Here is a 26174-nt window from a genome sequence, read left to right as displayed (position 1 = left end):
CTAGGCCTGCCATCTAGTCATTGGCAGAAGCAATTCTCGACCAGTGCAGATCGCGCCTTGTGTAGGACGAGACAGCTTCCCTAAGCTCAGTTAACAGAAGAGTCGACACTCGACAGTGGTCGTTCAGCTAGAAGCTGACAACAACTTATGTGCTGCTCTATCGATCCTTTTTTAAATTAACGTGCTTGTGTGCATTGCTGCCAACCGTGTTTAGTGCCCAAGTGTTGTGTCCTCACCGGTGATATACAACAACTGAGAGTGACGTGTAAAGCGTCAGAAGAAACACCGAATATCGAGTGTATTTTGTCAAAACCCATCTCCAGTGCATAAACATCCTTGGTCCCGGCTAAATTTAGCCTTGCTGTTTTTTTTGTTTTAAACGTTGAATAACTTGTTTGTTAACAACTCTTCGACCAGAGCTCGTTCAGCTTACGTTTCTCTCCCTCTACTTCCACTTCTGTTGGGGGATGACTGGGAAATAAAATAGCACTTTTGGTTTTTTTTTTCCCTCTTCATTCTTTCTCTCTTTCTCTCCCTCTCTCTTCTGGGGCTCTCTTCTTTTTCTGCCTCCCCTGTTCTCTTCTGTTTCGACGACGAAAAAGAGGGGTTAGAGGGATAGCCCGATTTGAGGTATATAAATATATGCAAGACACAGTGCAGGACACAGCAGGGGAAAAAGAAAACATGCCCCGAAAACTGCCTCGGGCATGTCAAGGTGAAGGTTACTGCCAATGCCGTCAATAGGTCGATCCTCGATCTGCATGAGTGGCTGAACTTGGAGCGGCAACGAAAAGAAAAAAAAAATCGTGTGTGATCCTCAAAATTAAGTATCCGGTGGATTTTGTGACAGCCTCGAAAAAGAGAAGGACGAGTCGACGTCCACTTCCATGGCTTTTTCACGGCATTACCTTGCTGTCTGCCTCGTCTTCTCAGCCGCTATCCTCACTTCCCTCTCATCCATCAGCCAAGGTATGCAACCAGACGTGTTCCTTGCACGGCACTTAAAAGACTTGGAGACAGGAGCATCTCCTGTTAAGGATGCATAGCTCTCTAGTCGCACCAAAAACTTCTAGTTGGCGCCATTTTGCTGTCAGTTTTTTTTTTTCGTTTTTCAAGTTCATTGATATCACGTTTCATTTTGCTGTCGGAAGTTTCGTTCTGACTCATTCACTCGCCTATTGGAGCATTAGCTACCAAGTTTGGGGCTCTCTTGATTCCACGCAATAACATTGTCTGGGGGTATTTGCCACATCCGGCATCAGTGAATAGGAAAAGGAAATCAGTTGGTTGGCCTAGAAAGAAAAAAAAACGTTCAAACGTTATTTGTACGCGAGGTTAAACTAATGCTTTTAGGATGACTTATGGGGAATGAAAAAGGAAAAGAGAGCGGGGGTCGAGTAACGCAGATGTATAACATGTTGGAAAGAATGTGGGTCGGGTTCTTCGAATAGGCATTTTGCTTCTGACCGGCATCTGATCTTCGTCTTGTCTGACGTCACGGACAGGAACAGTGAGAGAGTCGTATAAACAATTTTCGCACGCCGGTCGATCTCAAAGCGTTTTTAAGCTTCTCTTGATGGAATTTGTTGTTCAATTCTTTGTCTTCTTTGTTGCCATCGGAATTAGTTTAATAACATTTCCTTTTCTTGTTTGATTGGTGAAAAAAGACGGCGATGCGGTCAAGTGCACCGGACTGGACCAGTTTGCCTGCGCCGATGGACTACGATGCATCCCGGCCAATTGGCGATGCGACAGCTCGCCGGACTGTGCAGACACATCCGATGAACCACCCGATTGTCGTAAGTTCTTTTTCATCTCAAGGTCTCTTCAATCAAACGAGCCAAAACGAGGTTATCTGTTCGAAATGGCAATTGGGCATCATTTTTTGTTTTGTTTTGTTTTTTTTGCTGCTGGGCTTGCTGCGTAGGTGTTCACTCACTCGAAAGTGTTTAACTCCATCAAAGGGCAATCACATGCTCGCATGTTTTTTTGCCGTCCTTATTTGACAGGAAATGTCATCATTAAAAAGGTCGAGCGCTCGCTGAGATGTCCCTCCTCCGTTCCCGATGTGGACAAGAAAAAGAAAAACGCTGTGGTGGTGGTTTCTCTCAGTAACATTGAATCATCTCTGATGCATACTTTGTCCTAAAAAGGAGCTACTAGTTCTCTTTTATCCGCCTCCCCTCGTATACTCGGAATGCTTGCCGAGGCCATACTTGAATCCGACCACAGTGGGCAATTCGATTTTCGGCAAGTGGTTTTTTTAGCCACCCCTGATGGAAACCGATTTAACCAACAGGAAGGCAAAACTCGACGAGTTTAAATTGGTGTTTTTTTTTTCTAAGACAATAGAGAGGCAAGGGAAAAGAAGAAGTGATGAAAGAAAAGAAACATGGCGGAAATAGGAAATCTTGAGACAATAAATAAATGCCGAGGCCAAGGAGAGTCATTATTGTTGAACAGCTACAGACAGCTGATTCATCGCCCTCTTGTTCCTTTTGTTCTGAATAGAAAGCAAAAAAAAAGAAAAACTGGTCCGTTTTGTTACTAATTGTTGTGTTCTGAAAATTGCCCTTTACAGCGCCTCTGACGTGCCAACCGGGACAGTTCAAGTGTGCCGGGAGCGGCCACTGCATCCCCATCAACTGGGTATGCGACGGCGAGGCCGACTGCGGCGCATCCGTTCCTGGTATCGATTCGTCGGACGAAGATCCCGTCAAATGTAAGCGGCTATTTTCTTGTCAATATTTGACGTCATCTTCTGACTCAACAGCCAATCGTTTTCCACTTTTCCGACTTCAACAATCGATTAAATGTTTCCTGCTATTTGAGAAAGACAAAATACTTTCAACTCTTTATTTGACATTATTCCTGCTGTATTTTAAACAAAAAATTTAATCCCTTCCTTCAAATTGCGTAAGAGAACCAATTTTAATTCCGAGTAAAATAAACTATTATTTCTTCATCGATGATGTCAAGGTCATGGCAATAGTACTTGCCCGCCCAACAGCTTCCGCTGCCCGGATGGATCTGGTTGCCGTCTTATCGCGTCTCTGTGCGACGGATCCGCCGACTGTGCCGATGGCTGGGATGAAGGAGCTTTTTGCAGTAAACACAAATCAAAATAGCGCCAAAAGATGTTTTGTTTATTTATTTTTGATTCTTTCTTATTTCTTTTCAACGAGCAGAGAACGTGAGCCAATGTCAAGGCGCCGGATGTCAGCACGGATGCAAGCCGAGCGCCGACGGACCTCTGTGCTTCTGCAAAGAGGGAAGTCAACCTAATGGAACCGATTGCATTGGTGAGCTCTCGTTTAAAAAGTAAAATAGCTCTAAGGGAATATTTTAATAATTGGTTGATTTGCGGTTAAAGATGCCGACGAGTGTGCCGTAGAAGGCTCTTGCGATCAATTATGCACCAACAGCAACGGGTCCTTCAGTTGCGATTGCATTAGCGGGTACCTGAAAGACGGCCAGCGATGTCACGCGCTCAATGGTAACTGTTTCTTCTACGTGTGGTATTGCGAATCGGACGTCGTTTTTTTATTTGCGTATTCTTGGCAGAGCCCGAGAACGAACTGGCGTCTCTCTTGTTGGTGACTTCGATCGATGTGCGACATGTCCACCTTAACGGCACTCCCATCAACGGAGCCAGCCGGCACGCCACCGTGGAAACGCAGGTAGGTCGGCAAAAAAAAAAAAGCCAAACCCAACTTTGAAGTGATCGATAATGCCACTGTCTATTAACGCTTGATTTATTACCGTGGTAGACCCTGGAATTCAATCATCGAAACCGTACTGTTTGCTGGCTCTACCACCTCATTCCCATGGTGGTCTTGCGCTGCGCTCTAGTGGCCGACTTGACCGTCAGCTGGGATCTACCTCCTCCCACCATGTTCAGTTTGAACAGTAAGTCCACATTCATTGCTTGATACGTGATCATTTACATATGATTGCCTTTTTTCTGTTCTTAGCCGTCAGCCAAATTGCACTGGATTGGCTATCGGGTAACTGGTATTTTCTCGATGACAACAAGGAACTGATCTTCTTATGCAATAGCACGTTGACTATTTGCACGACAGTGGTAGAGGTCAATTTAAATAAGCCCCGAGCGCTGGCCTTAGATCCTCCTAACGGGTAAATACCTGCTAATGTCGGTTTCTCTCTTTCAGATTACGAAATCGATGTATTTTCATTTCGATTGCTTTCAGACTCATGTTCTTTACGGTTTTCGGCTATAATTCACCTCGAATTGAACGCGCTGCGTTAGATGGTAGCAATCGACAAATCGTCGTCAGCGATAAAGTCGTTTATCCTGTAGGTTTGGCGTTAGACTTGGCCAACAATTACATCTACTGGATAGGTAAGGCACCTCAATCATTTTTTTTGCTACATTTGGTCGTCCTTTGTTTTCTTTTTCGAGGTAAAGAAAATTCATTCTTCTTTTGAATTAAATATAGATACATATTTGGACGTCATAGAGCGAGCCAGTTATGATGGCTCCAGAAGGAAAACTGTCAAAAAAGGCTATTTGGTAAAGAAGAAAATCATATTTGTTGATAAGGGCTATTACCAATTACTTTACGGACTATGGAATATGCAAAATTTATTTATTTTTTTTTGTTTGATTTGATAGGTAAGAAACCTCTATGGTATTAGCTTGTTCGAGAACGATTTGTATGTGACCAACTGGCGCAACGAGAGTGTTTATCGCATCAACAAGTACACAGGCGATTCTGTCGTAGCCTTGAAGAGCAACAAGAGTCGGCCGTTCTCCATCCACGCCTACCATCGTCAAAGGCAGCCAGAAGGTTCTTTTCCCCCTTAATCTTATTAGAAAACGATGGAAATGAACTGTATTTTTTTTTTCCTGTAAATTTCCTTTAGGCATCAACTCGCCGTGCAAGCTGGCCAACAACAATTGTCAGCACCTATGCGTTCCCCTGGGAAAGGATGGTAACGCCAGTGGTAATGCCACCATTCAAGGCAACTCAAATGCCATTTGCATGTGTAAGGCCGGATATAAATCCGTCAAGGATGGGCGGTGTACCCGTAAGCTATTTCTCGTTTTACTTTGCATTACATCCAATAAATGCTGGAATATTGACGAGCATTTCTTTTGACAGCCATTAAACAAGCACAGTTTCTCGTGTACGCCCAAGGAAAACCGTCCATGATTAAAAGCGTCGGATTGATGCCTGTTGGATCCCCCGCGTGGCCGTCGACGCCGGGCGAGAGCTGGCATCAGCAAGCAATGGTGCCCATTACCGAGGTGGGCTTGGTTGGTGCTCATGACTTTCATGTCGCGTCCCAGTCCATCTACTTTTCCGACCGTTTGAGGTTGACGATCGAACGGCAAAAGATCGATGGCAGCAACCGCCAAATTCTACTGGAGCAAGGATTGGACTCTTGCCAGGGCCTAGCCATCGATTGGATGAGCCGCAACATTTACTGGACGGACGAAGGGCGGGGCGCTATTAGCGTCGCTCGTCTCGACAGCCTGGAAGAGGCAACTCTAAGCAAACGTCGTCTCCTCATTAGCGTGCCTCATCCTCGTTCCATCGTCGTCGATCCGAAACGCGGCTTTATGTACTGGTCTCAATGGGAATCGGTCGTACAAGTCTCTGTGCTCGACATCAATACGCCGGCCACCATTCAGCGCGCTTGGATGGACGGCACCCATATCGAAGTCTTTGTCAGCCAAAATTTGCACTGGCCCAACGGATTAACCATCGACTACACGGGCAAGAAGATGTACTGGTGCGATGTCCATCTCGGTCGCATCGAACGCATTAATTTGGATGGCACCAAACGAGAGGTGTGTTTATAGCTTTGACGTTCATTGCGTTCTGTTATCGTGACATTCTTTTCTCTTTGTGTCCCACCAGTTGATTGCGTCCGCCTCGGAGAGCCTCCACCGTCCCTATGGCTTAGCCATCAGTGACAGTTTCCTTTACTGGACGGAAAAAGATGTCGGCAAGATCCAACGGCTTTCGTTGAACAACCTCTCTCTACCGATGGAAACGTTACGCACCGAAAATCGGGTCCTGTTCGATATCAAACTCTTCGACAACACATCTCAAACAGGTAAAAATAAAATGCAAAGCTCATCGTAGAGTTCATTTGTCTGATTTTACGTGTTTTGTGTTGAAACAGGGGAGAACATCTGTAGCTCGAATCCTTGCCCGGATCTGTGTGTAGTGGTGCCCAAGGGGCATGTCTGTCTATGTCGCGAAGGGTTCCAATCTGATCCAAAGAACAATCAATCATGCACGGTCCCAACTGCCGAACTGACGACGTGCGATCCCATCCAAGAGTTCCGTTGCCGTCGAAGTGGCACATGCATCGAGAAACGGTTCCTCTGCGACGGAGATTTCGATTGCCCCGATCAATCGGACGAAGATACGACGCCTGGCGGCTCTTGCGAACATGTCACGTGTCGCAAGGACCAGTTCAAGTGTCGCACTATCGGCTGCGTGGCAAGGTCATGGGTCTGTGATGGCGATCGCGATTGCAACGATGGGTCAGACGAAGAAGAATCACTCTGCCAGAACTCTTCGTGCAACAGTAATCAATTTACATGTCGCCAGACGGGGCGCTGTATACCGAAAGCGTGGGAATGCGATTCGGATCATGACTGCGGAGCTAGCGACACGTCGGACGAGCACGAAGGCTGCGCCAATCAGAAATGCGGCGTGGACGAGTTCACTTGTGCCAGCGAAGTGTGCGTTCCTCTGGACTTTGTGTGCGACCGCGACGACGATTGCCGGGATGGATCGGACGAGAAGAATTGTCAACACATGTGCGAGGCCCCCGAGCACTACTACTGCGCTGCAGATAACAAGTGTTTGTCGTCGGCCGCCCTCTGCAACGGCGTCGTCGAGTGCAGCACTGGAGAAGACGAAGCCAATTGCTCGGCCGTCATCCGGAAGCACGGGTGCGAATCGCACGAGTACGACTGCAGGGACGGCAGTTGCATCCCCTCCCATTTGGTTTGCAATTTGCAACACGACTGCCTGGATGGATCGGATGAACAAGGATGTGTCAACGTGACTTGTCGCCCCGGAGAGTTTGTTTGCGCCGACAATTCGCGTTGCCTTCCGGCCATGTGGCGGTGTGACGGTAGCGAGGATTGCTCCGATGGTTCCGATGAAAAAGGATGTGCATCCAAGGTTAGTTTTATTCATTGATCCAATGCAAAACATTTTTTGAGCATTTGCATTTTTCTATATCTATCGCAGATTCCTACGTGTTTGCACCCGTCCCGATTGTGCGATAATCAGACACTGTGCATTGACCCCAGTATGCTCTGCAATGGCAAACCAGATTGCCGGGACGGCTCTGACGAATCGGACCGATGTGCGGAACAGCTCTGTTCACATGCCCACGACTGTAGCCACATATGTCATAACGCCCCCGAAGGGGTCGTCTGCTCCTGCCCGACCGAATCCGGAATGACACTTGGCAACGATAGCAAAACATGCTCCGTATCTCATCCGTGTGAACAATGGGGCACTTGTTCCCAGCTGTGTATGTAAGTTAATCATTCTGACACGTGTCATTAATTCACACTCCGATGTCCTGTTGGGTGCGTAACATTGAACCTTTTTCGGGCTAATCCGCAGACCGGTCAAATCCAAACATCATTGTTCCTGTTTGCCTGGTTACGAAAAACAACAGGATGGCTTCACCTGCAAGAGCGTGGATCCATCGACACCGTACATCATATTCAGCAATCGACACGAATTGCGTGGAATTGATTTGCACACTCACAACGTCAAGGCCCTCATTTCCAGTTTGAAGAACACGATCGCCCTCGATTTCTACCACAGCCAGGAAGCGGACGTCATCTTTTGGACGGACGTGGTCGATGACAAAATCTACCGCGGAACGCTCGTCGGTGGCTCCCTCACCAACATCGAAGTCGTCGTCCAAACGGGGCTGGCCACGGCTGAGGGTTTGGCCGTCGACTGGGTCGGCGAGAACCTCTATTGGGTGGAGAGCAATCTCGACCAGATTGAAGTGGCGAAACTCAACGGAAGTTTCCGTCGGACTCTGATTGCCGGCAACATGGAAAGCCCAAGAGCCATCGCCTTGGACCCCCGTCACGGCATTCTCTTCTGGACGGACTGGGAGTCGGGCAATCCTCGCATCGAGTCATGCAGCATGAGCGGCGAAGGCCGGAAAACTGTCGTCCGCGTCGATGCCGTTTCAGACGGAGCCTGGCCCAACGGCCTCACTCTCGATTACGGCGCTGAGCGGATCTACTGGATCGATGCCCGCTCCGACTCGATCCACACGGCCAAGTACGACGGCACAGATCCGCGGGAGATCCTCCGAGGTCACGAAACCCTTTCCCATCCGTTCGCCATTGCCCTCTTCGAAAGCCACGTCTACTGGACCGATTGGCGAACCAATTCGGTTATCCGTGCTAATAAGTGGAACGGTTCCGACGTCACAGTCATCCAGCGGACACTGACGCAGCCTTTCGACATCCAGGTAATTTATTTAATTTTTAGAGATTAGCCAGTCCATTTGAGATTAACGTTTGACATTTTCTAGATATTGCATCCCAGCCGTCAGCCATCTGATTTCGAAAATCCATGTGGCACGAAGAATGGCAATTGCTCGCACTTGTGCTTGCTGAGTTTCAACAGCACTTATCGCTGCCATTGTCCTCACGTCATGAAGTTGGCCCAAGACGGACGCAGCTGCATCCGCAATGAACGCGTCCTGCTCTTCTCGCGACCCAACGAGATTCGCGGAGTTGATTTGGACAATCCGTATTATCACATCATTCCACCCATTAGTCTGCCGCAAGTACTCCAGGCCGTCCAATTGGATTTCTACGGACACGAACGGCGCATTTTCTGGGTCGATGCCCAGCTCAACGAAGTGAAACGAGTGGGACTAGTCGGTTCGCCCGTCGAGACAGTCGTCGATACAGCCATTAAGAATCCGCACGGGATGGCCGTTGATTGGCTATCTGGCAACCTCTTCTTCAGCTCCAACGACGGACTACGCAATCACATTTCTGTGTGTAGCCTGGACGGTGAGTTTGTGACTCGCATCGTAGAAGATGTTTATCAAGTGAGATCGATGGCCGTCGATCCAACCCAGGGGAAACTCTTCTGGAGTGAGACGGATCGGCCGGAACAACAAGAGCACGTCATCTTCATGGCCAATATGGACGGCAGTGATCGCACCATTTTGGCTAAGCTGACGGACCATCCAGAGGATTCTCCCAAAAGCTTGAGCTTTGATATCAAAGATAATCGTCTCTACTGGATCGATTTCGAAACCCAATCAATCCAATATTACAATTTCGCCATTAAGAAAGTTGTGCAATTGTCTCCCAGTCAGACATCTCTGAAGTTGCCAACGGCCCTGGCCGTTTTGGGAGACCGGATCTATTGCGCCGATAAGCACGACGCAGCCATTCACGTCATCAACAAGACAACTGGCGCTCACGACTTCATCTTGCGCACCAACATTGACAACGTCCTGGCCCTCAAGATTTACGATCCCGAATTACAGACGGGCAGCAACGAGTGCGCTGCCAACAACAAGAGCCAATGCGCCCATCTCTGCCTGCCCGTCTCTGCCTCTTCGTTCGTCTGCAAGTGCGCCGCCGGTTACGTGACGGATCCCGCCAATCCGAATGATTGCGTCAGTGTCGACTCGTTCATCCTCTACTCTCTCAACGGTGAAATTAAAGGCGTGGCGCTGGGAGAGACGACCAATTCCACCAACCATACAGAAGTTCTTGGACCCATCTCGCGTATTCAGATGGCCAACAGCGTCGACTTTTTGGCCGCTCAGGGTTACATCTATTGGGTCGATAGTGACCACGGCAGCATCGTCAGAATTCGCCGTGATGGCACCGGCCGTCAAGTGGTCGCTGAGGGGCTGGACTCGGTCGAAGGTTTGGCCATCGATTGGATAGCCGGCAACATGTACTGGACCAATCCGAAATTCGACGTTATCGAGGTTGCCAACGTCAACGGATCCTTCAAGGTAATACCTATAATAACGAACATTGGTTCGTGCTTACGTTTTCTTATATATCTCTTAATTAATTTGTCCAAATTCACTTCTAGTACGTCGTGGTAGCTGGTGATATGGACAAGCCTATGTCGATTGCCGTTGATCCCGTGGCTGGCTTTGTGTTTTGGACCGATCGAGGTCGGACACCGAGAATTGAACGAGTTCGTCTGGACGGATCTGACCGACGAATTCTTGTCAACGAATCCATCTTTTTTACGACTGGACTGACGCTGGACTACCAGAACAAGAAAGTCTATTGGTGCGACTCGCGACTGGACACGATCGAGCGCATGGACTACGACGGTAGCAATCGCCAAATCCTTCTGGACAAGACCCATCTGGAGAACCCGCAAGGCATCTCCATTTATCGGGATCAGATTTATTGGATAGACACGACGCAGGACGGCGGGACACTCAATCAGGCCCCAACTTCTAACGTGTCCGATTATCAAGTTGTCCTCTCTCAGCTGGGCGAATCTCTCAAGGACGTCAAGGTCTACAGCACCGAAAGACAAGAAGGCACCAATCCGTGTTCCAGTCGGAATGGCGGCTGCAAGGAGCTCTGCCTCTTTAACGGCTCCAGTGCTGTTTGCGCTTGCGCCCACGGCCAAGTCAGCGCCGACGGGCGCGATTGCGAAGAATTTGACGCTTTCGTCGTCTATTCTCGCATGACCCGCATCGATTCGATTCACATTAGCGACGCCAACAATTTCAACGCCCCGTTTCCCAGTATCGAATCCAAGGAATATATCCGCAACGTCATCGGTCTCGGTTACGATTACCAACGGCGCTTGATATTTTATTCGGACATCCAACGAGGCAGCATCAATTCCGTTTACTTTAACGGAACGCGTCACAAGGTGAGCGGTTCACGTTTTTTTTTTTTTCGGGATAAGATCGGTGGGTAAATTTGAATTGTGTTCTGAATTAGGTCATCGCCGAAAAGCAAGGAATGGTCGAAGGATTGGCTTACGACAGCAAGGACGACTCTTTATACTGGACTTGCAATAGTGATTCAACGATTAGCAAAGCCGTTCTTAGCGAAAAGAACGCCACTGTTCAGAAAGTGGTCCGTTTGACAACTGAAGACAAACCACGTGGAATAGCCCTCGATCCGTGCGACTCGTAAGTCCGTACGTTCTAAAATCATACGGTAACATTGGACTAATGTATTATTGATGTGTAATAGACGTGTCTACTGGACCAATTGGAACTCGCGCAGTCCTGGAATCCAGCGAGCTTATTACACGGGCTTTGATGTCCAATCCATCATCACGACAGATATTCGAATGCCCAATGCCTTGGCACTGGATCTGATTGCTCAGAAGTTGTACTGGTCGGATGCCCGGCTTGACAAGATGGAACGAGCAGATCTGGACGGCAAGCACCGCGTCGTGTTGGCCAAGGTCTCCCCTCAGCATCCCTTCGATATTGCCGTTTATGGCAATTACATCTTCTGGACGGATTGGGTCCTTCACGCCGTGTTACGAGCCAACAAGTACACGGGTGAGGATGTCGTCTGGCTCCGGAAGGAAGTGCCACGACCAATGGGCATCGTCGCAGTCCATAACACTACCTACGACTGCAGTGCCAATCCCTGCCGTGCCCTTAACGGTGGATGCGAAGATCTCTGTCGGCTGGATGAATACGGCAAAGTAAAAGTCACGATCTGATTGATTGTTTTCTTATTCTGGCAAACTAATGGTTTATTCATGTGATATATTTTGAAAAAAAAAAAAAAAAATCCAGGTTTCTTGCCAATGTTTCCCCGGACGAACGGTACTCCGATCGGATCCTAGTCGTTGCGGAAGGCAAAGTACCAATTGTTCGGCACTGGAATTCGAATGTAGCAGCGGTGACTGCATTCCGTTTCACTTCACATGTGACGGTGTGGCTGAATGCCCCGACTTCTCCGACGAGTTGCCAACATATTGTCTCTTCCGCAAATGTTTACCCGGTTTCTTCCAGTGTCAAAACAGCAGGTAAACATTCCCATTCCTTTTCAAGGGAGATACGGATAATGTGCATTATTTCTTTTTCTCATTTTTTTTTTTTTTTTTTAGATGTGTGCTGCAAAACGCCTCTTGCGACGGAATAAACGACTGTGGAGATTTCAGTGACGAAGCCAATTGCACCTGCAACACTAGTCAATTTCGATGCACGTCCGGTCATTGTATATCAAATAGTTTCAGATGTGACACAGACCCCGATTGCCCAGACGCTTCAGATGAAATGGGTTGCCCGCAACCTAACTGCACCTTAAGTAGAGGTAGAGATCCTTTTCTATTTTATGTGCCAGCAACGATTGTTTACATTTTTATTTCATTGGCTGTGCAGGCGTTAATGCCCCAGCTCAAAAATTGCAAAATTGTCGTAATACGACAGCTTGCATTCATCCGACATGGATATGCGATGGCGCCAATGATTGCTGGGATAATTCGGACGAACTCAACTGTACCAGCCCCGGATCGGCGGCAGGGCCATCTAGTGGTTCACCAGTTACAGACGGACAATCTTGTCCGGCATCAGCATTCCAGTGCCGCAACGGCAAGTGCATTACGCATGCCTGGCTATGCGATCGCGATGATGACTGTGAAGATGCCACGAATGGAACGCTTAGTTCGGACGAAATCAACTGCGATTACACCTGTCGGCCCGACCAGTTCAAATGCAACAATTCGGATTGCATTCCGTCCATGTGGCGTTGCGACGGCACTGAAGATTGCACTGACGGTTCTGGTAGGTTTATTTTTGACGTTGTTTGTGTTTTCCCGTTCTATATAATAACGCATCTAATATCATTAGACGAATCGGGTGAGTGCCAGACGAGAGTCTGCGGCGAGACGGAATTCCGATGCAATACTACTGGCCGCTGCATTCCTTCTTTGTGGGTATGCGACGGCGATGTCGACTGTTCAGAGGATGGATCCGATGAAAACCCAACTGTCGGATGCAGTCCCAGTCTTTCCCCTGACAAATCGCGTCCGGCTTGTCACCTCAACGAGTTCCGCTGTTTGAATCGCCGTTGCGTCCTCAAGGTATTTATTTGTTCTTTTTTTTTTTTTTTAAATAGTTTTAGAATTGAATTTAACTGTTGTCATTTTCCCTTTTGTTTTAAAAATGTGTTATAGTTGTTCTATTGTGACGGTGATGACGATTGTGGAGATCTCAGTGACGAACCGGCTTATTGCGCTCATGTGAGCAAGCACCATTGCCCGCCCAACGAATTCCAATGCCGCAACCGGAAATGTATCCCTCGAGCAAAGACATGCGATGGTCGCGATGATTGCGACGACGGATCTGACGAAGACGTCATATTTTGTTGTAAGTTTTATCCTTTTTCTCGTTGATGGCACGTCAATGAATCGAATAGGCAGCATTCCTTTGCCATGTGATTTAAACGTATTTTTCTATCGCAGTTTATTAGACATCATGTGAATCCTAAAAGATTCATTTGCATTTAACAAAGCAGCATTGTATGAACTTTTCTTTTTGTTGTTTAATCTCATTAAATATCAATCAGTGCTGGCTGCATTCGTTTTTGTGCCTCGCTTTACATGTGCCATTTATTTTAAAAGAGAATAATTTATTAACCGTTCCATTTTCTGTAGCGATGCCAGCCAACACCAACGCCACAAAAGGAGAATGTCTAGCAGGCCAATTTCGTTGTGCCAATCGGCTCTGTGTCAACTCTACTCTGTTGTGCGATGGTCGAAACGATTGTGGGGACTTCAGTGACGAAAACAAATGCAGTACGTAGACTACAGTTATCTAGCATTGTTGAATTTCGTTGGTTGTAGCTTGTGTCTTTTTATTCTGTAGACGTTAACGAGTGCGAGCCCATTAATCCATGCCAACACACCTGCGTCGATAAACCCGTCGGGTACGAATGCCAATGCAATGCGGGTTTTAAACCCAACCCTAAAGACCAACACTTGTGCTCCGACATAGACGAATGCGCTCTGCATCCTCGTCCATGCTCTCAAATATGCCGCAACACGTTCGGCTCCTACGTTTGTTCCTGTTCGGCCGGGTACATTTCGGTTCATAACGGGAGCAGCTGCAAGACCAATTCGAGTTAGTTTCACACACTTTATCCAAATTATTTTTTATTTTTTTTTTTTATTATATGACTGTGTTTTAATTAGGCTTTGCTCCTACCATCCTGTTTTCCAACCGATATTACATCCGCGAAGTGCATCTGCATAGCCGCATGGCTTCTGTACGGGCCCACAACTTGACTAACGCCGTTGCCCTTGATTACGACTGGTTGGAACAGTGTCTCTATTGGTCAGACGTTACCGAATATGGCTCCAGCCTCAAGCGACTGTGCGGAAATGACCCAAGTCATGACCAACAACAGGTCAGTCTTTCCATAAGAAGAAAATGTCTAAGGTTTTTCTCTTCTAACAAATTGACTTTGTTTGTAGACCTTGCATTCGGCCACCCTTCAAAATCCTGACGGGCTAGCAGTCGACTGGGTAGGTCGCAACTTGTATTGGTGCGACAAGAAGACGGACACGATTGAAGTTTCGAAACTGGATGGCCGATTCCGTAAGATCTTACTGCACGAAGGACTGCAAGAACCACGGGCAATTGCCTTAGACCCCAGTCAAGGTTATCTGTACTGGACGGATTGGGGCGACAAGGCGCACATTGGCAAAGTTGGATTGGATGGTAGCCAACCACGGGTCATAGTCAATACATCACTAGGTAAATTCCCGTTTATATTATTTGCATCAAACATGTCGCATCATAGCTCACAATGCAAATCTAATATTGCAGGATGGCCGAACGCACTGGCCATTTCCTACGAGACTAACGAAGTATTTTGGGCGGACGCTCGTGAGGACTATATCGCCGTAGCGGATTTGGAAGGCCGAAACCCACGTATCGTCCTCAGTCGTGGAGAAAACACCAATGCACGCCTCCACCACATTTTTGCCCTTACAGTCTTCGAAGATTCCATCTACTGGACGGACTGGGAGACGAAATCTGTTGAGAAATGCCACAAATACAACGGTGGCGATCGAGAAACAATTATAACGACGATTCACAGACCCATGGACATTCAAGTGTACCATCCATTACGGCAAAGACCGTTAGAGATTAACCCGTGCGAAAACAATGGCAATTGTACAACGTTATGCCTGTTGAAACCTGGCGGAGGTAGCCAGTGTGCTTGTCCTGAGAATTTCATTTTAGCCACTGATGGCGTTTCTTGTTTGAACAATTGCTCGTCATCGCAGTTTGTTTGCGCCACTACCTACAAGTGTATTCCATTCTGGTGGAAATGCGACACCCAGGTAAGACGGATATATTTTTTTTACGATTTTATGTTGCAATTTATTTATATCATCAACGTTTGCTTCTAGGACGATTGTGGGGATCGATCGGATGAACCAGCCGATTGTCCAGCCTTTACGTGTATGCCCGGACAATTCCAGTGTAGCAACGGCCACTGCATTCACCCATCGTTGCTCTGCAATGGCGAATCAGATTGTGGCGATGGATCGGACGAAACTAAATGCGAGAAACACACCTGTCTTAGTTCTCAATTCAAGTGCCGAGGCAATGGAACGCTGTCGGATCGTTGCATCGATTCAAATCAACGCTGTGACGATCATGTCGATTGTCCTTTGGGTGAAGACGAGAAAGATTGCCCGCCCGTAACATGTCCGTCCAATCAGCATCGGTGCGGCACCGACAGCAAGTGCATTCCAGCTGTTTGGGTCTGCGATGCAGATCACGACTGCCCCGATGGGTACTTCTGTTTAACTCATTAATTATTTATGAATACAACTAAATAATCCTGCTAAATTGTTAGGTCTGATGAGCCAGCCAATTGCACTCAACGCGTTTGTCCCGACAACCATTTCCGTTGTCGATCCGGCCGTTGTATTCCTCTGACTTGGAAATGTGACGGCGATAAAGATTGTCCTGAAGGTGAAGATGAACCCACCTCTTGCACGAATCCCGACATCCACACTTGCGAACCAACCTATTTCAAGGTAATTTATTGATTTTCGTGATATCTTAATATTTCAAGCTAAATTGTTTTGTTTTTTTTCTTTCTAAAAGTGCGACAACAACAAGTGCATACCGGGCCGTTGGCGTTGTGACTACGATAACGACTGTGGAGACGGATCGGATGAAAAGGGCTGTACTCCACGCAATTGCAGCGAGTCCGAGTTCCGTTGCGGAGACGGCCGCTGCATCCGCGGCTCGTTGCGCTGCAATGGTGAATTTAACTGCGACGATCGAAGCGACGAAGCCGATTGCAACACGACGTGCAGCGAAGGCGAATTCCAGTGTGCCAATCCCAAGTTCTGCATCCAAGCGGACTGGCGCTGCGACGGCGACGTGGATTGCGCCGACGGATCAGACGAGTTCCACTGCAACACGACGTGTTCTCCGGATGACTTTGCTTGCACCAACGGCGAGTGCACTTCGCTTCTGTGGCGCTGCGATGGCGACAACGATTGCAGTGATGGCTCAGACGAGGCAAAAGAGATGTGTGCCCACTTGGGATGTCCGCCTGGAAAATTCCGCTGCCGCAATTTCCTCTGCATCCCTCAGACAGAAGTCTGCGACAACTACAAGGACTGTGAAGACGGGTCCGACGAAGAGCCGGCCGTCTGTCAGGCCCAAGGATTTTGTTTGCCGCATCAATTTCGATGTCGAAGCGGCCACTGCATCAATGGGTCAATGGCTTGCGATGGGTTCAACGATTGCGGTGACGGCAGTGACGAAGTCAATTGCCGCAGTCCTTCGGTCTGCAGCTTCGGCAGATGCTCTCAATTGTGCGTAGAGAAAAAGGGAGGTAATCACAGCTGCATTTGCGCTCCTGGCTATGCGGCCATGTCAACAGGCGTCAGCAAACCGAAGACGTGTTTAGCTGATGGAAACCCAAGCCAATTGCTGATCGCCAGTGACAACAAATTGCGGCGGCTGAGTCCGTTCAAAGCTGGAGACATTTCCGATTCTGTATTCAGTCCTGGCAGTATTCGTATCGAAGCAGCAGATGTATATTTCAACGCAACTGAGGTTAGTTCATTGCATTCCTTCTTGATATCAATCATGACATCAGTTTATCACGTGTTTCTCATTCTGTATGATAACAGGTCATCGTGTTCTGGAGCAGTGCCCACAACAAGAGCATCCATCGCTACGACATGGCTGCGTCGGTTCTGCATGAGCTTTCTGTTTTGGATGAAGCCCCGTCAGCTAAGCGAAGTCGTCGAAGTAAAACGGAGACTCTTCTCACTGGATTGGAGGATCCGAGAGGTCTGGCAGTCGATTGGTTCGGTTTGAATCTCTACTGGGTTGACGGGACACAGAAACTAGTTGGCGTCATCAGTTTCGACGGTCGCCTGCGACGCCATCTCATCTCCACCGAGATGGACCAACCTCATGATATCGTTGTCGACCCGCTGTCCGGTTTCATGTTTTGGTCGGACCTCGGTCTCAATGCCCGTATCGAAACGGCTCGAATGGATGGCAGTTCCCGACGCGTTCTGGTCGATACCGACATCCTTTATCCAACCGGTCTGGCTATCGATTATCCAGCACGGCGACTCTACTGGGCCGATCCTAAAACAGGAACTTTGGAGAGTGTCAATTTAGAAGGCAAAGATCGAGTGGTAGTGCGGCGGTTCCGCCTATCAGTTGAGGACAAGCCATTTAAGGTGGACATCTTTGAGGACACGATATTCATGGTGATGCACCAAACTCATGGAATCGCTCGTATTAACAAATTCGGACAAGGTATAACTTTTAAAATTTGTTTCAGTTATATCGTTGGCTGTTGTCGTTTTGAAATTGAAAACCTAATTTGTTTGTATTTATGGAAAAAAAGGCAACTTAACGACTCTGGTTTCTGGACTGAATCGAGCTTCTGATATTATCGTCGTGCAAGAGAACAAACAAACGCGTCAAGCCAACAATCCTTGCAGCAACAAATGTAATCCAGGCGCACTGTGTCTGCTCAACTCACCCACCAGCCGCACTTGTGCTTGCACCATGTCAATGACATCGACTGTGGTGGGCTCGAATGTGACTTGCCAACCGCCTGTTTGTGGATTAGATTGCAATACGGGCAAGTGTATCATCGACGATCGGGGAATGGCCAGCTGTAAATGCCCTTCACTCTACGAAGGTGATCGGTGTGAGCGTTATCGCTGTTCCGGCTATTGTCGCAACAAGGGCGTTTGTTACCCAGATTTGCTCGGTAATGTTGAAAAGCAATTCTTATATTCCCATTTTCCGTTTCCTAACATAAAAATCGGTATTTTTTAAATGTACAGTATCAGACCCGCCGCCATTGAAATGTAGCTGCACACCCGAGTGGACGGGAGAGCGATGCGAAACGCGTGCAACCGCTTGTGAAGACCGTTGCCAGAACGGGGGCTCATGCATCCAAACGGCAAGTGGAACATCGTGCTCATGTCCACCTGGTTTCTCCGGCGAATTCTGCGAAAATTGCCCATCACTGAATTGCTTACACGGCGCGTTCTGTCGAGCCATAGAGAAAGAAACGAAGAACAAAGAGAAAGAAAACCGCGATAAGAACAGCGAAAATGACAAGGAAAGGAAGTTCGTCTGTTCTTGCCCGCCCGGATTCTCGGGCGAACGATGCGAGCGTTCCGAATGTGATGACTACTGCCCTCAGGTAATTTCTTATTTATTTTATACTGTCGAAAAAAACCTAATTGTTTTTTTTTAATCCTTTGGAACAACAAGAGTGAATGTACCATGAACGAATTAGGAGTTCCGCAATGTCTATGTGCTCCCGGCTTTACTGGAAAGAAGTGCGACAATGACGTCTGTGCCGATTTCTGTTTGAACGGTGGTGAGTGCTTGCGTGGCGCGAAAAAGATCACGTGTCACTGCCATCAGGGTTATACGGGTAAACGGTGCGAGACCCGTATCGAATGCGCCGATCCATCGGAATGCAGCGGCGACAAGTCAAACGCAACGTCCGTCGTCTGTAACGGTGTCGACTGCCTCAACGGTGGCACTTGTGTTCCTATAAGAGGACAGGCTTTCTGCCGCTGTGCGGACGATTGGGCGGGATTGCACTGCGAAGTCTACCGAGGCGATTACAACGCCTGCAAATCCATGTGCATCAATGGTGGCGTTTGTGTGTCCACTAAAGCGCTGAGTGTTCCTCGTTGCGAATGCTTAGCCGATTGGACAGGTCCGCGCTGCGAGTATCGCAAGTCTTGTCTTAACTATTGTTTCAACGGAGGAACTTGTTCTCTCAATCCCGATGAAGATCTCAAACCCACTTGCGTGTAAGAAAATTCAGCTATTACTAATAATAATAATAATAATAATAATAATTCAACGCATTTTAATCAATAGTTGCCAAGAGGGGTTCTACGGCGTACGGTGCCAGACGCTAGGCAGTGATATAAATAATTCCAGTAGTCAATCAAGCAGCGGCAAATCGTCAATTAATGGCACAGTTACCGCCATCGTCGTTGTCTTGGTCATCATTGCCGTCGTGGTCGCGGCGGCCATAGCAGCAATAACCGTCATGCGAAAGCGACGAAGGTAAGAAGCGTTACTCGTTATAAAAGTAAATCGATCATAAATATATCCGCTGTTCAGGGGGAAGCCTTTTATGCACGTAAGGATGCAGAGTCAAGAAAACGTAGAAATAAGCAACCCGATGTATCTTAGAGAGGATGCTGACGAAGATGTCGAGTCTTTAGATCCCACCTTTGTGATTCCTAGCAATAAGGTAAGCTACGTCTGTATTCATAGTAATGTGGTGCATTAACTTTGAATGGCCATTTCGTATCCCAAGGCGACCAACTTTGCTAATCCTGTCTACGAGTCGATGTACAACGACGCAGCGGCGGGCAGTAGCGTCAACGAGGAAAAGAAAGGATTACTTCACAGTGAACCGTCACATCCCCTTGAGCCCCATAAGAATCATCCTTTGGCCGAAAATAGCGAATCTTTTACCTAAATATGTTTACTTTTATTATTATTTTTTTTTCATACTCTTTCTGACAGCGATTGGATTCGTACACGACAAAGCCACCATCCAAATGTATAGGCCAGCTTTGTCGAGCTGAAATTAGTTTGTGGCTGGTCACACCTGTCCAGAAGGAGATGATCTCCATTATTAAGAATAATTTGACCGTCACGCTGACTGCGTTTCTGATAATTTTATTATTATTACTTTTTTTTCCTTCAAATTGCACGATGTTCAAGTTGTTGGCGCCAGTTGTGCTTCGTCAATGAAGCTTTGGCGATGTCGTCAGCTGCTCAAAACTATACATGAATTGTATCATATTTTTTTCGCATAACTGGACAGCATATTATTTGGCTAATGTGATATCTCTTTTGTCAATTTCACGGATGCTCTGCAGGCACCTCGGGTGACATTGGGCAAACCAAGTGGAACTTTACTCATCCTTTTACCAGACACATTTTTAAAAAAATTATCATTTTCCCTTTGATTTGATTTTCGTTTTCAAGTGCAAGCGAACAGGCTTCTTTGGATCATCTGGTCCATTTTGCCTTGTTTTTGGAATGTAACATGACGTGTTTTGAGTTGAACGAGTTCCGTAAACAGTTGTGTTTGTAGTTCTTGATCATCTCCTTGTAATCATGCTCTCTGGATTTATACAACTTTGTACCGATCAATACACAAACAAAACAAAAACTATCGTGCACGTGAAAGTGTAGTCCTTCCTTACATTTCTAGTTGGGATGTCGTTCGCTCAGCCGAATCTCAACTGAAGCTGCTCGTCCCGGAAGGCGACTCATGTGGTACAACACCAGCAAAACGATACCCGTGAAAAAAAATACGTAATGGCAAGTTAAGCCAAGATAGTAGATCCAAGACTCCATGAAATTTGGAATGTCAGGTAAATTGGGATAGCTTCCGTGTTTGAACCACATGACCATCATAGATGTGTTGCCCACTAGTGAAATGGTGTAATAGAATGCATATTTACGTCGTGTTCGGCTGCCGTCGCTTTTAATGAACGCAAAAACGAATGCTACACCCAATGCCATGATGGCGAGGAATTTTTCAAACTGAAATGAAGATCTTAGTACAGGCAACATCAGCCAAGCTACCATGGCAATCCAGTGAATTCCCAATAGCAATGCAACGTATTCGACACTCAGCGATGTGAAGAGGCTGATGGCCAGCAGACGCGCACCTGTGATTACTTGTGTTTTCAATATTGCATGTTTAAATTCATAATGTTTGATTAAACATACCGAGGTTGAAGAAGTGAAAAAAAATAACATGGCAGTGGCGCTGAATCGCATAGTTTCCTTGGCGGGTTGAGTTTGAAGAAAAGTACGATCGTATGTAGTGGCCGCAATGATTATACTCTATGGTTATTCTTCAATATCACTCGTTTCATTGACTTTCAAAGACCCAATGCCACTTTCGAGTTCGACGAAGTGTATCCCGTTGTTTTCCGTCAGTATGTCGTAATTAAGTTCTTCATTGATGTTTTTGTCGGAATAATGCGAGAAATTATCAAAACCCTTTAGTACTTCTAAGTTAGCGCTGTTTTTTGTTTCCGTTATACTTTCCTTTTCCTTGTTCATGGATAATTAGAAATAGCTTTGATTAAAAGCAGTTATGGCACTATTATCAGAAGATCAAATACCATTTCTGGTTATGTTAGCGTCAAGAGTGTTGCTTTCCATGTCGTTATTCTGATTCTCGAAATCCTTGTCGCTGTCCTCGATGTTGAGTGCTGAAATTAAATTTTTTTTTGACTGGTTTTTGATCACCACTGGTTGCTAGAGGATCCGAAACCTAGGCTATGTTTTTCGATGTTCAACATGTAACCTTCAGTTTCTTTATTTTCTGCTGCAAATGTATTACATACAGTAGTTTTGTGAGCAGTGGCTTCAAGTCAGGGTTAGTTTCCTTCGAAATCATCTCCGTCATTGTTGCTAAAAGCTTTCTTGTTAAATCTGCATCACTGTCCTCCAAAATTATGCGCATTATTTCTATCGTTTCTGCCACGAGGTCCAAATCCTCTTTTCCAACCGATGCCTCTGGTTTTACCTCTGGAAGATGTGTTTTTGACAACAAATCATCTACGGTGGAGTTATCCATTCCAAAAATAGGAAAACTTTTGGCTCTCGGTGTTTCTGCTTGTCGATGTCACCCGATTTCTTCTTGGTCACATCGGTTACACTAAACACCGTGAGAGACCCTACTGAGTGTTTAATTTTAATTCCTCCAAGATCTGGTCCCATATCTGTTGAAAATTTAAGTTGCTCTGGACATTTAACAAATAGAGGATGCGTCACACACGGGGTTTTGTCATACCTGCGGGGATCGGTGGCCATGACAATAAGAGTCGTCACGCAGGTAAAGGCAATAGTCATTGAATTAAAAAAATGTAATGGGACGGAGTCTATTTTTTTGGTTTTCTTTTTAGACCATAATTTGTCTATTAATAAATACTTTATTTTTGGACGGTATATGGGAGGAAGAAAAACTACGAAAAGTCGACAACTTTGGGCACTTCGTTATAGGCATTCTTTAGGCTTATTATATGTTATCAAAGTAACATCTAGATTCCTTGTGTCCAGGAATGTTTTAATGGGTATTAAACAACAAAATTTATCAAATTCCTTGAAGAAATACTAAATTGCGAACACCAATCACAATAGCGAAGACGGATGCCATTATTTTTAGGCGGAAGTTTAAATTTCCCATTGTTATCGCCGTAGACAAAATAAAAAAAAACAGTTTTAGATTCTATATTTTTCTTATGGTATAGGCTTATGGTTATTATAATTTAAAAAAAGAAAATGTTTTTCATTCGGTTTATTTTGTTATTCGAATTACAGTCACTGATTAAACTACTTGCATCATCGTATTTCACTGGACACCAAAAAAACGCTTACCCTAGAGTCGAAGCAGTTGTGGTAAACCATGTCAGTTTTCATTTCAGGAACTTTTTATGATAAAAAAAAATGATTTTGTGATTTGGGCCTATTTAGAAAATTTCAATTGCAAAAATTGCAAACGACACAGGAGACGACACATGAACAGCCGAATTGTTGTTTTCTATCGGTAGTGGTTGCTACTGGCATCACAATTGGATAGCCAACCACCCCAGCCAACCTGGGAACCCGAACGGTCGAATCAACTCGCGAAGACCATGTTGGAGTCGCCACGCAGATAAAGGCCATAGTCATCGAACAAAAACCAATGTAATGGGACGGCGTCAGTTTTTTGGTATTCTTTTTGTAACTCATTTTGCAGGTTTTGATAGATGACCAAACTAAATTCAACCATAGAATGCCGGTCTCTTATGGGAAAACGCCCTATCGATTTCATATTGAAAAGGCAAATACACTGGTATATCCACAAAATTATCATTGGTTGAGAGTTAAACGTACTTTTTTCCACTCAAATCGGCTTCGGCTTAATTTTCGTATAAAATTCAATCATTGCTTTCGTTTTTTATCAAATTTTTTCAAAAGAAGATTTCCGCCAGTCATGCCGCTCCGATCCATTTTTTATATTGATCGCCGATCCAATCTTCAGCGATTGATCTTGATCGCCGATTGTATCATTTGAGAACGATTTGATCGGCCATTAAATTTTCGCGATCCTATTTTTTGGGCGAAATCTAGTCGTGAAATTTTAACTAACCTTGTCACCATTTCAAGTCATGGTTGGAGCTGAGGAAGGAGGTGACAAAGTCAACGCGTACATCTGAACAGACTGAAATCTTTAAATCACTAGAGTCAGGCTTGCCGTTCGCTTAAATTTTTAAGCGGGTGCCCCGCACCACTCAATGACAATTGATTGTGATTTGTGTACCGCTCAATTGGTAGTTAAGAGGTGCCGCGCTCGAAATTTGCCCTATCGCATATTTTGCCTTCTGCCGTCTGCTGTCTGATTTATAGACGACGGTTGCCTAGGGAACGATACTTACTTGTGCATGACTTGTAGTTTTTGAAAGCGTCGACTGCAATAATTTAGAAAATATTTATACTATCGACCGTTAGGTGACGCTATTTTCCGTGGTAGTGACACTTTCTGAGCGGGTACTCATCGCACATTTTTTTTGAGCATAGCGGCAATCACGCTCAAATGCTGTTAAGAGGTTCGGCCGCTTAAAAATTTAAGCGGAGAGCAAATTCGCTCAAATTTTGTGAGCACTCACGGCAAGCCCGACTAGAGTTAAACCAGTGTAATGAATATTGATCTATTAGTTTGCTAGTCGTTGATGAAACGTGCCAAATACTTGTTTTTGTAAAATACAACTTGTTTGTTTGAGTTTTTGAGTAATAAAATTTTGTTTGAAAATTCTAAGGAAAAAAAATACGACCGATTTAATTCATTTTAATTTCATTTATTGAGATTTCAGACACGAAAACTGGGTACAAAATTGATATGGCGCATTAGAAATTAATCAACTTTATTTGTTGTAGGGCAGTCTTATCTCAATCATTTGAGTTGAAGGAGAAGACCGGAAACCTTTGGCAACCCGGCCACGTTTACCATTGTGTTCGACCCCTCCATGCCTTTCGAATGGATTTTGAACAGCAACCGGGTTGGATTCTTTGTTGTCATAAGCCTCGTTGCTGGAATCACTTGTATCAGAAAAACTGATTGCAGAATAGGACTTTGTGATATCCAAATCAAACTTCTCGAAAGGCTCAGTCGAAGCTGAAGAACTAACTTTCCGCATTACTGCTGGATGGTTTGTTTCAGCTATACTAATTGTTCCGGTTGTCTTTTCTAGTTCCAACTGAAAGTCGGTATTTTCAGTACCAGCGGTTTGATTGAGTTTAAAAGACCCAATGCCACTTTGGAGTACAATGACACTGACCTCGCGGTTTGCTGTGTCGTAATCAAGTTCTTCATTGACATTACTGTCGTCCGTTGTTCCGATCGATGAAGGCCCGCTTTTTGGCATTGGTTTTCGAATATCGACAGCAAGTGGGACAGGTTCTTTGCTGTAATAATCCCCGTCACTTGCATCAGAAAAACTGATGCCAGAAAAGGCTTTTGTGATATCCAAATCAAACTCCTCGGAAGGCTCAGTCGAAGCTGAAGAACTAACTTCCTGCATTACTGTAGGATCGCTTGTTTCAGTTTTACTAATCGTTCCGGTCGTCTTATCTAGTTCAAACAGAAAATCATCTTCCTGAATATCAACAGTCATTACTGTGATTTTAAAAGACCCAATGGCATTTTTGAATTCAATAACATGTATCTCTCGGTTTTCTGTGTCATAATGCATTTCTGCGTTTACATTAATGTCGTCCGTTGTTCCGATCGATGAAGGCCCGCTTTTTGGCATTGGTTTTCGAATATCGACAGCAAGTGGGACAGGTTCTTTGCTGTCATAATCCTCGTCCCTTGAGTCACTTGCATCAGAAAAACTGATACCAGAAAACAATTTAGTGATATCCAAATGAAACTCCTCGGAAGGCTCAGTTGAAGCTGAAGAACTAACCTCCTGCATTACTGCAGGATCGCTTGTTTCAGTTTTACTAATCGTTCCGGTCGTCTCATCTAGTTCCAACTGAAAATCGTTATTCTCAGTACCAGTCGTTTCTTCGACTTTAAAAGACCCAATGCCACTTTGGAGTTCAATGACACTGATCTCGCGGTTTTGTGTGTCGTAATCAAGTTCTTCATTGACATTACTGTCGTCCGTTGTTCTGATCGATGAAAGGCCACTTTTTGCCGTTGATTTACGAGGATCCATAGCTTCTTCTGCTGCAAATGTAACGGCATCCAGTAATTTTGTGAGCAGTGGCTTCAAGTCAGGGTTAGTTTCCTTCGAAACCTCTTCTGTCATCGTTGCTAAAAGTTCTCTTGTTAAATCTGCATCATTGTCCTCAAAAATTATGTGCATGATTTCTATCATTGCTGCCATAATTCCTGAATTCTCGTGTCCAAGCAAAGCAACCATCTCTGGTTTGACTTTTGAATGATGTGGCAACAAATCGTCTTCGATAGCGTTATCAGGTCCAAAATGGGAAAAACTTCTGGCTTGCGGGGTCTTTCGTTCACCGGTGTCATCCGATTTTTTCTTGGTTCCGTCGCTTACAGTAGACTCCGAGAGAGACGTTTTTGAGGTTTCAACTAGAATTTTGTCAAG

The 26174-nt window shown here is 45.8% G+C and overlaps 2 protein-coding genes across 3 annotated transcripts in view; one reads left to right on the top strand and one right to left on the bottom strand.

Moving 5' to 3' along the window:
- The window catches only part of LOC130689764 (NADH dehydrogenase [ubiquinone] 1 beta subcomplex subunit 3-like), a 33934-nt gene that overhangs the window by 2451 nt on the left and 5309 nt on the right, over positions 1-26174 (bottom strand). Inside the window, exon 1 of one of the 2 annotated variants that reach the window (XM_059495868.1) lies at positions 23094-23098. The exons of the other annotated variant lie outside the window; for it this stretch is intronic. The gene's annotated coding sequence lies outside the window, so the exon portion shown is untranslated. Of the gene's footprint in view, positions 1-23093; positions 23099-26174 lie in introns of those variants that run through there. 2 annotated transcript variants of the gene reach the window in all.
- On the top strand, positions 51-20728 carry LOC130690203 (prolow-density lipoprotein receptor-related protein 1-like). Its single transcript, XM_057513213.2, has 42 exons — positions 51-969; positions 1668-1799; positions 2582-2722; positions 2980-3108; positions 3189-3302; positions 3374-3496; positions 3565-3680; positions 3771-3909; positions 3975-4137; positions 4212-4363; positions 4461-4534; positions 4637-4811; positions 4888-5052; positions 5127-5818; positions 5889-6087; positions 6157-7172; positions 7242-7534; positions 7626-8499; positions 8563-10017; positions 10101-10907; positions 10979-11172; positions 11237-11702; positions 11797-12029; positions 12111-12316; positions 12385-12786; positions 12853-13085; positions 13179-13371; positions 13659-13799; positions 13870-14124; positions 14196-14410; positions 14478-14760; positions 14833-15353; positions 15423-15811; positions 15875-16058; positions 16129-17094; positions 17172-17814; positions 17906-18277; positions 18354-18718; positions 18790-19343; positions 19414-19605; positions 19663-19795; positions 19862-20728. The coding sequence occupies exons 1-42, from the start codon at positions 888-890 to the stop codon at positions 20024-20026; spliced, it is 14346 nt and encodes a 4781-aa protein (XP_057369196.1). The 5' UTR covers positions 51-887; the 3' UTR covers positions 20027-20728.

The sequence above is a fragment of the Daphnia carinata genome, chromosome 6 (assembly GCF_022539665.2).
Source record: "Daphnia carinata strain CSIRO-1 chromosome 6, CSIRO_AGI_Dcar_HiC_V3, whole genome shotgun sequence".
Taxonomy (NCBI): Eukaryota; Metazoa; Arthropoda; class Branchiopoda; order Diplostraca; family Daphniidae; genus Daphnia; species Daphnia carinata.
Note: the sequence above shows the minus strand (reverse complement) of the source record. Positions and strands in the feature narration are given on the sequence as shown.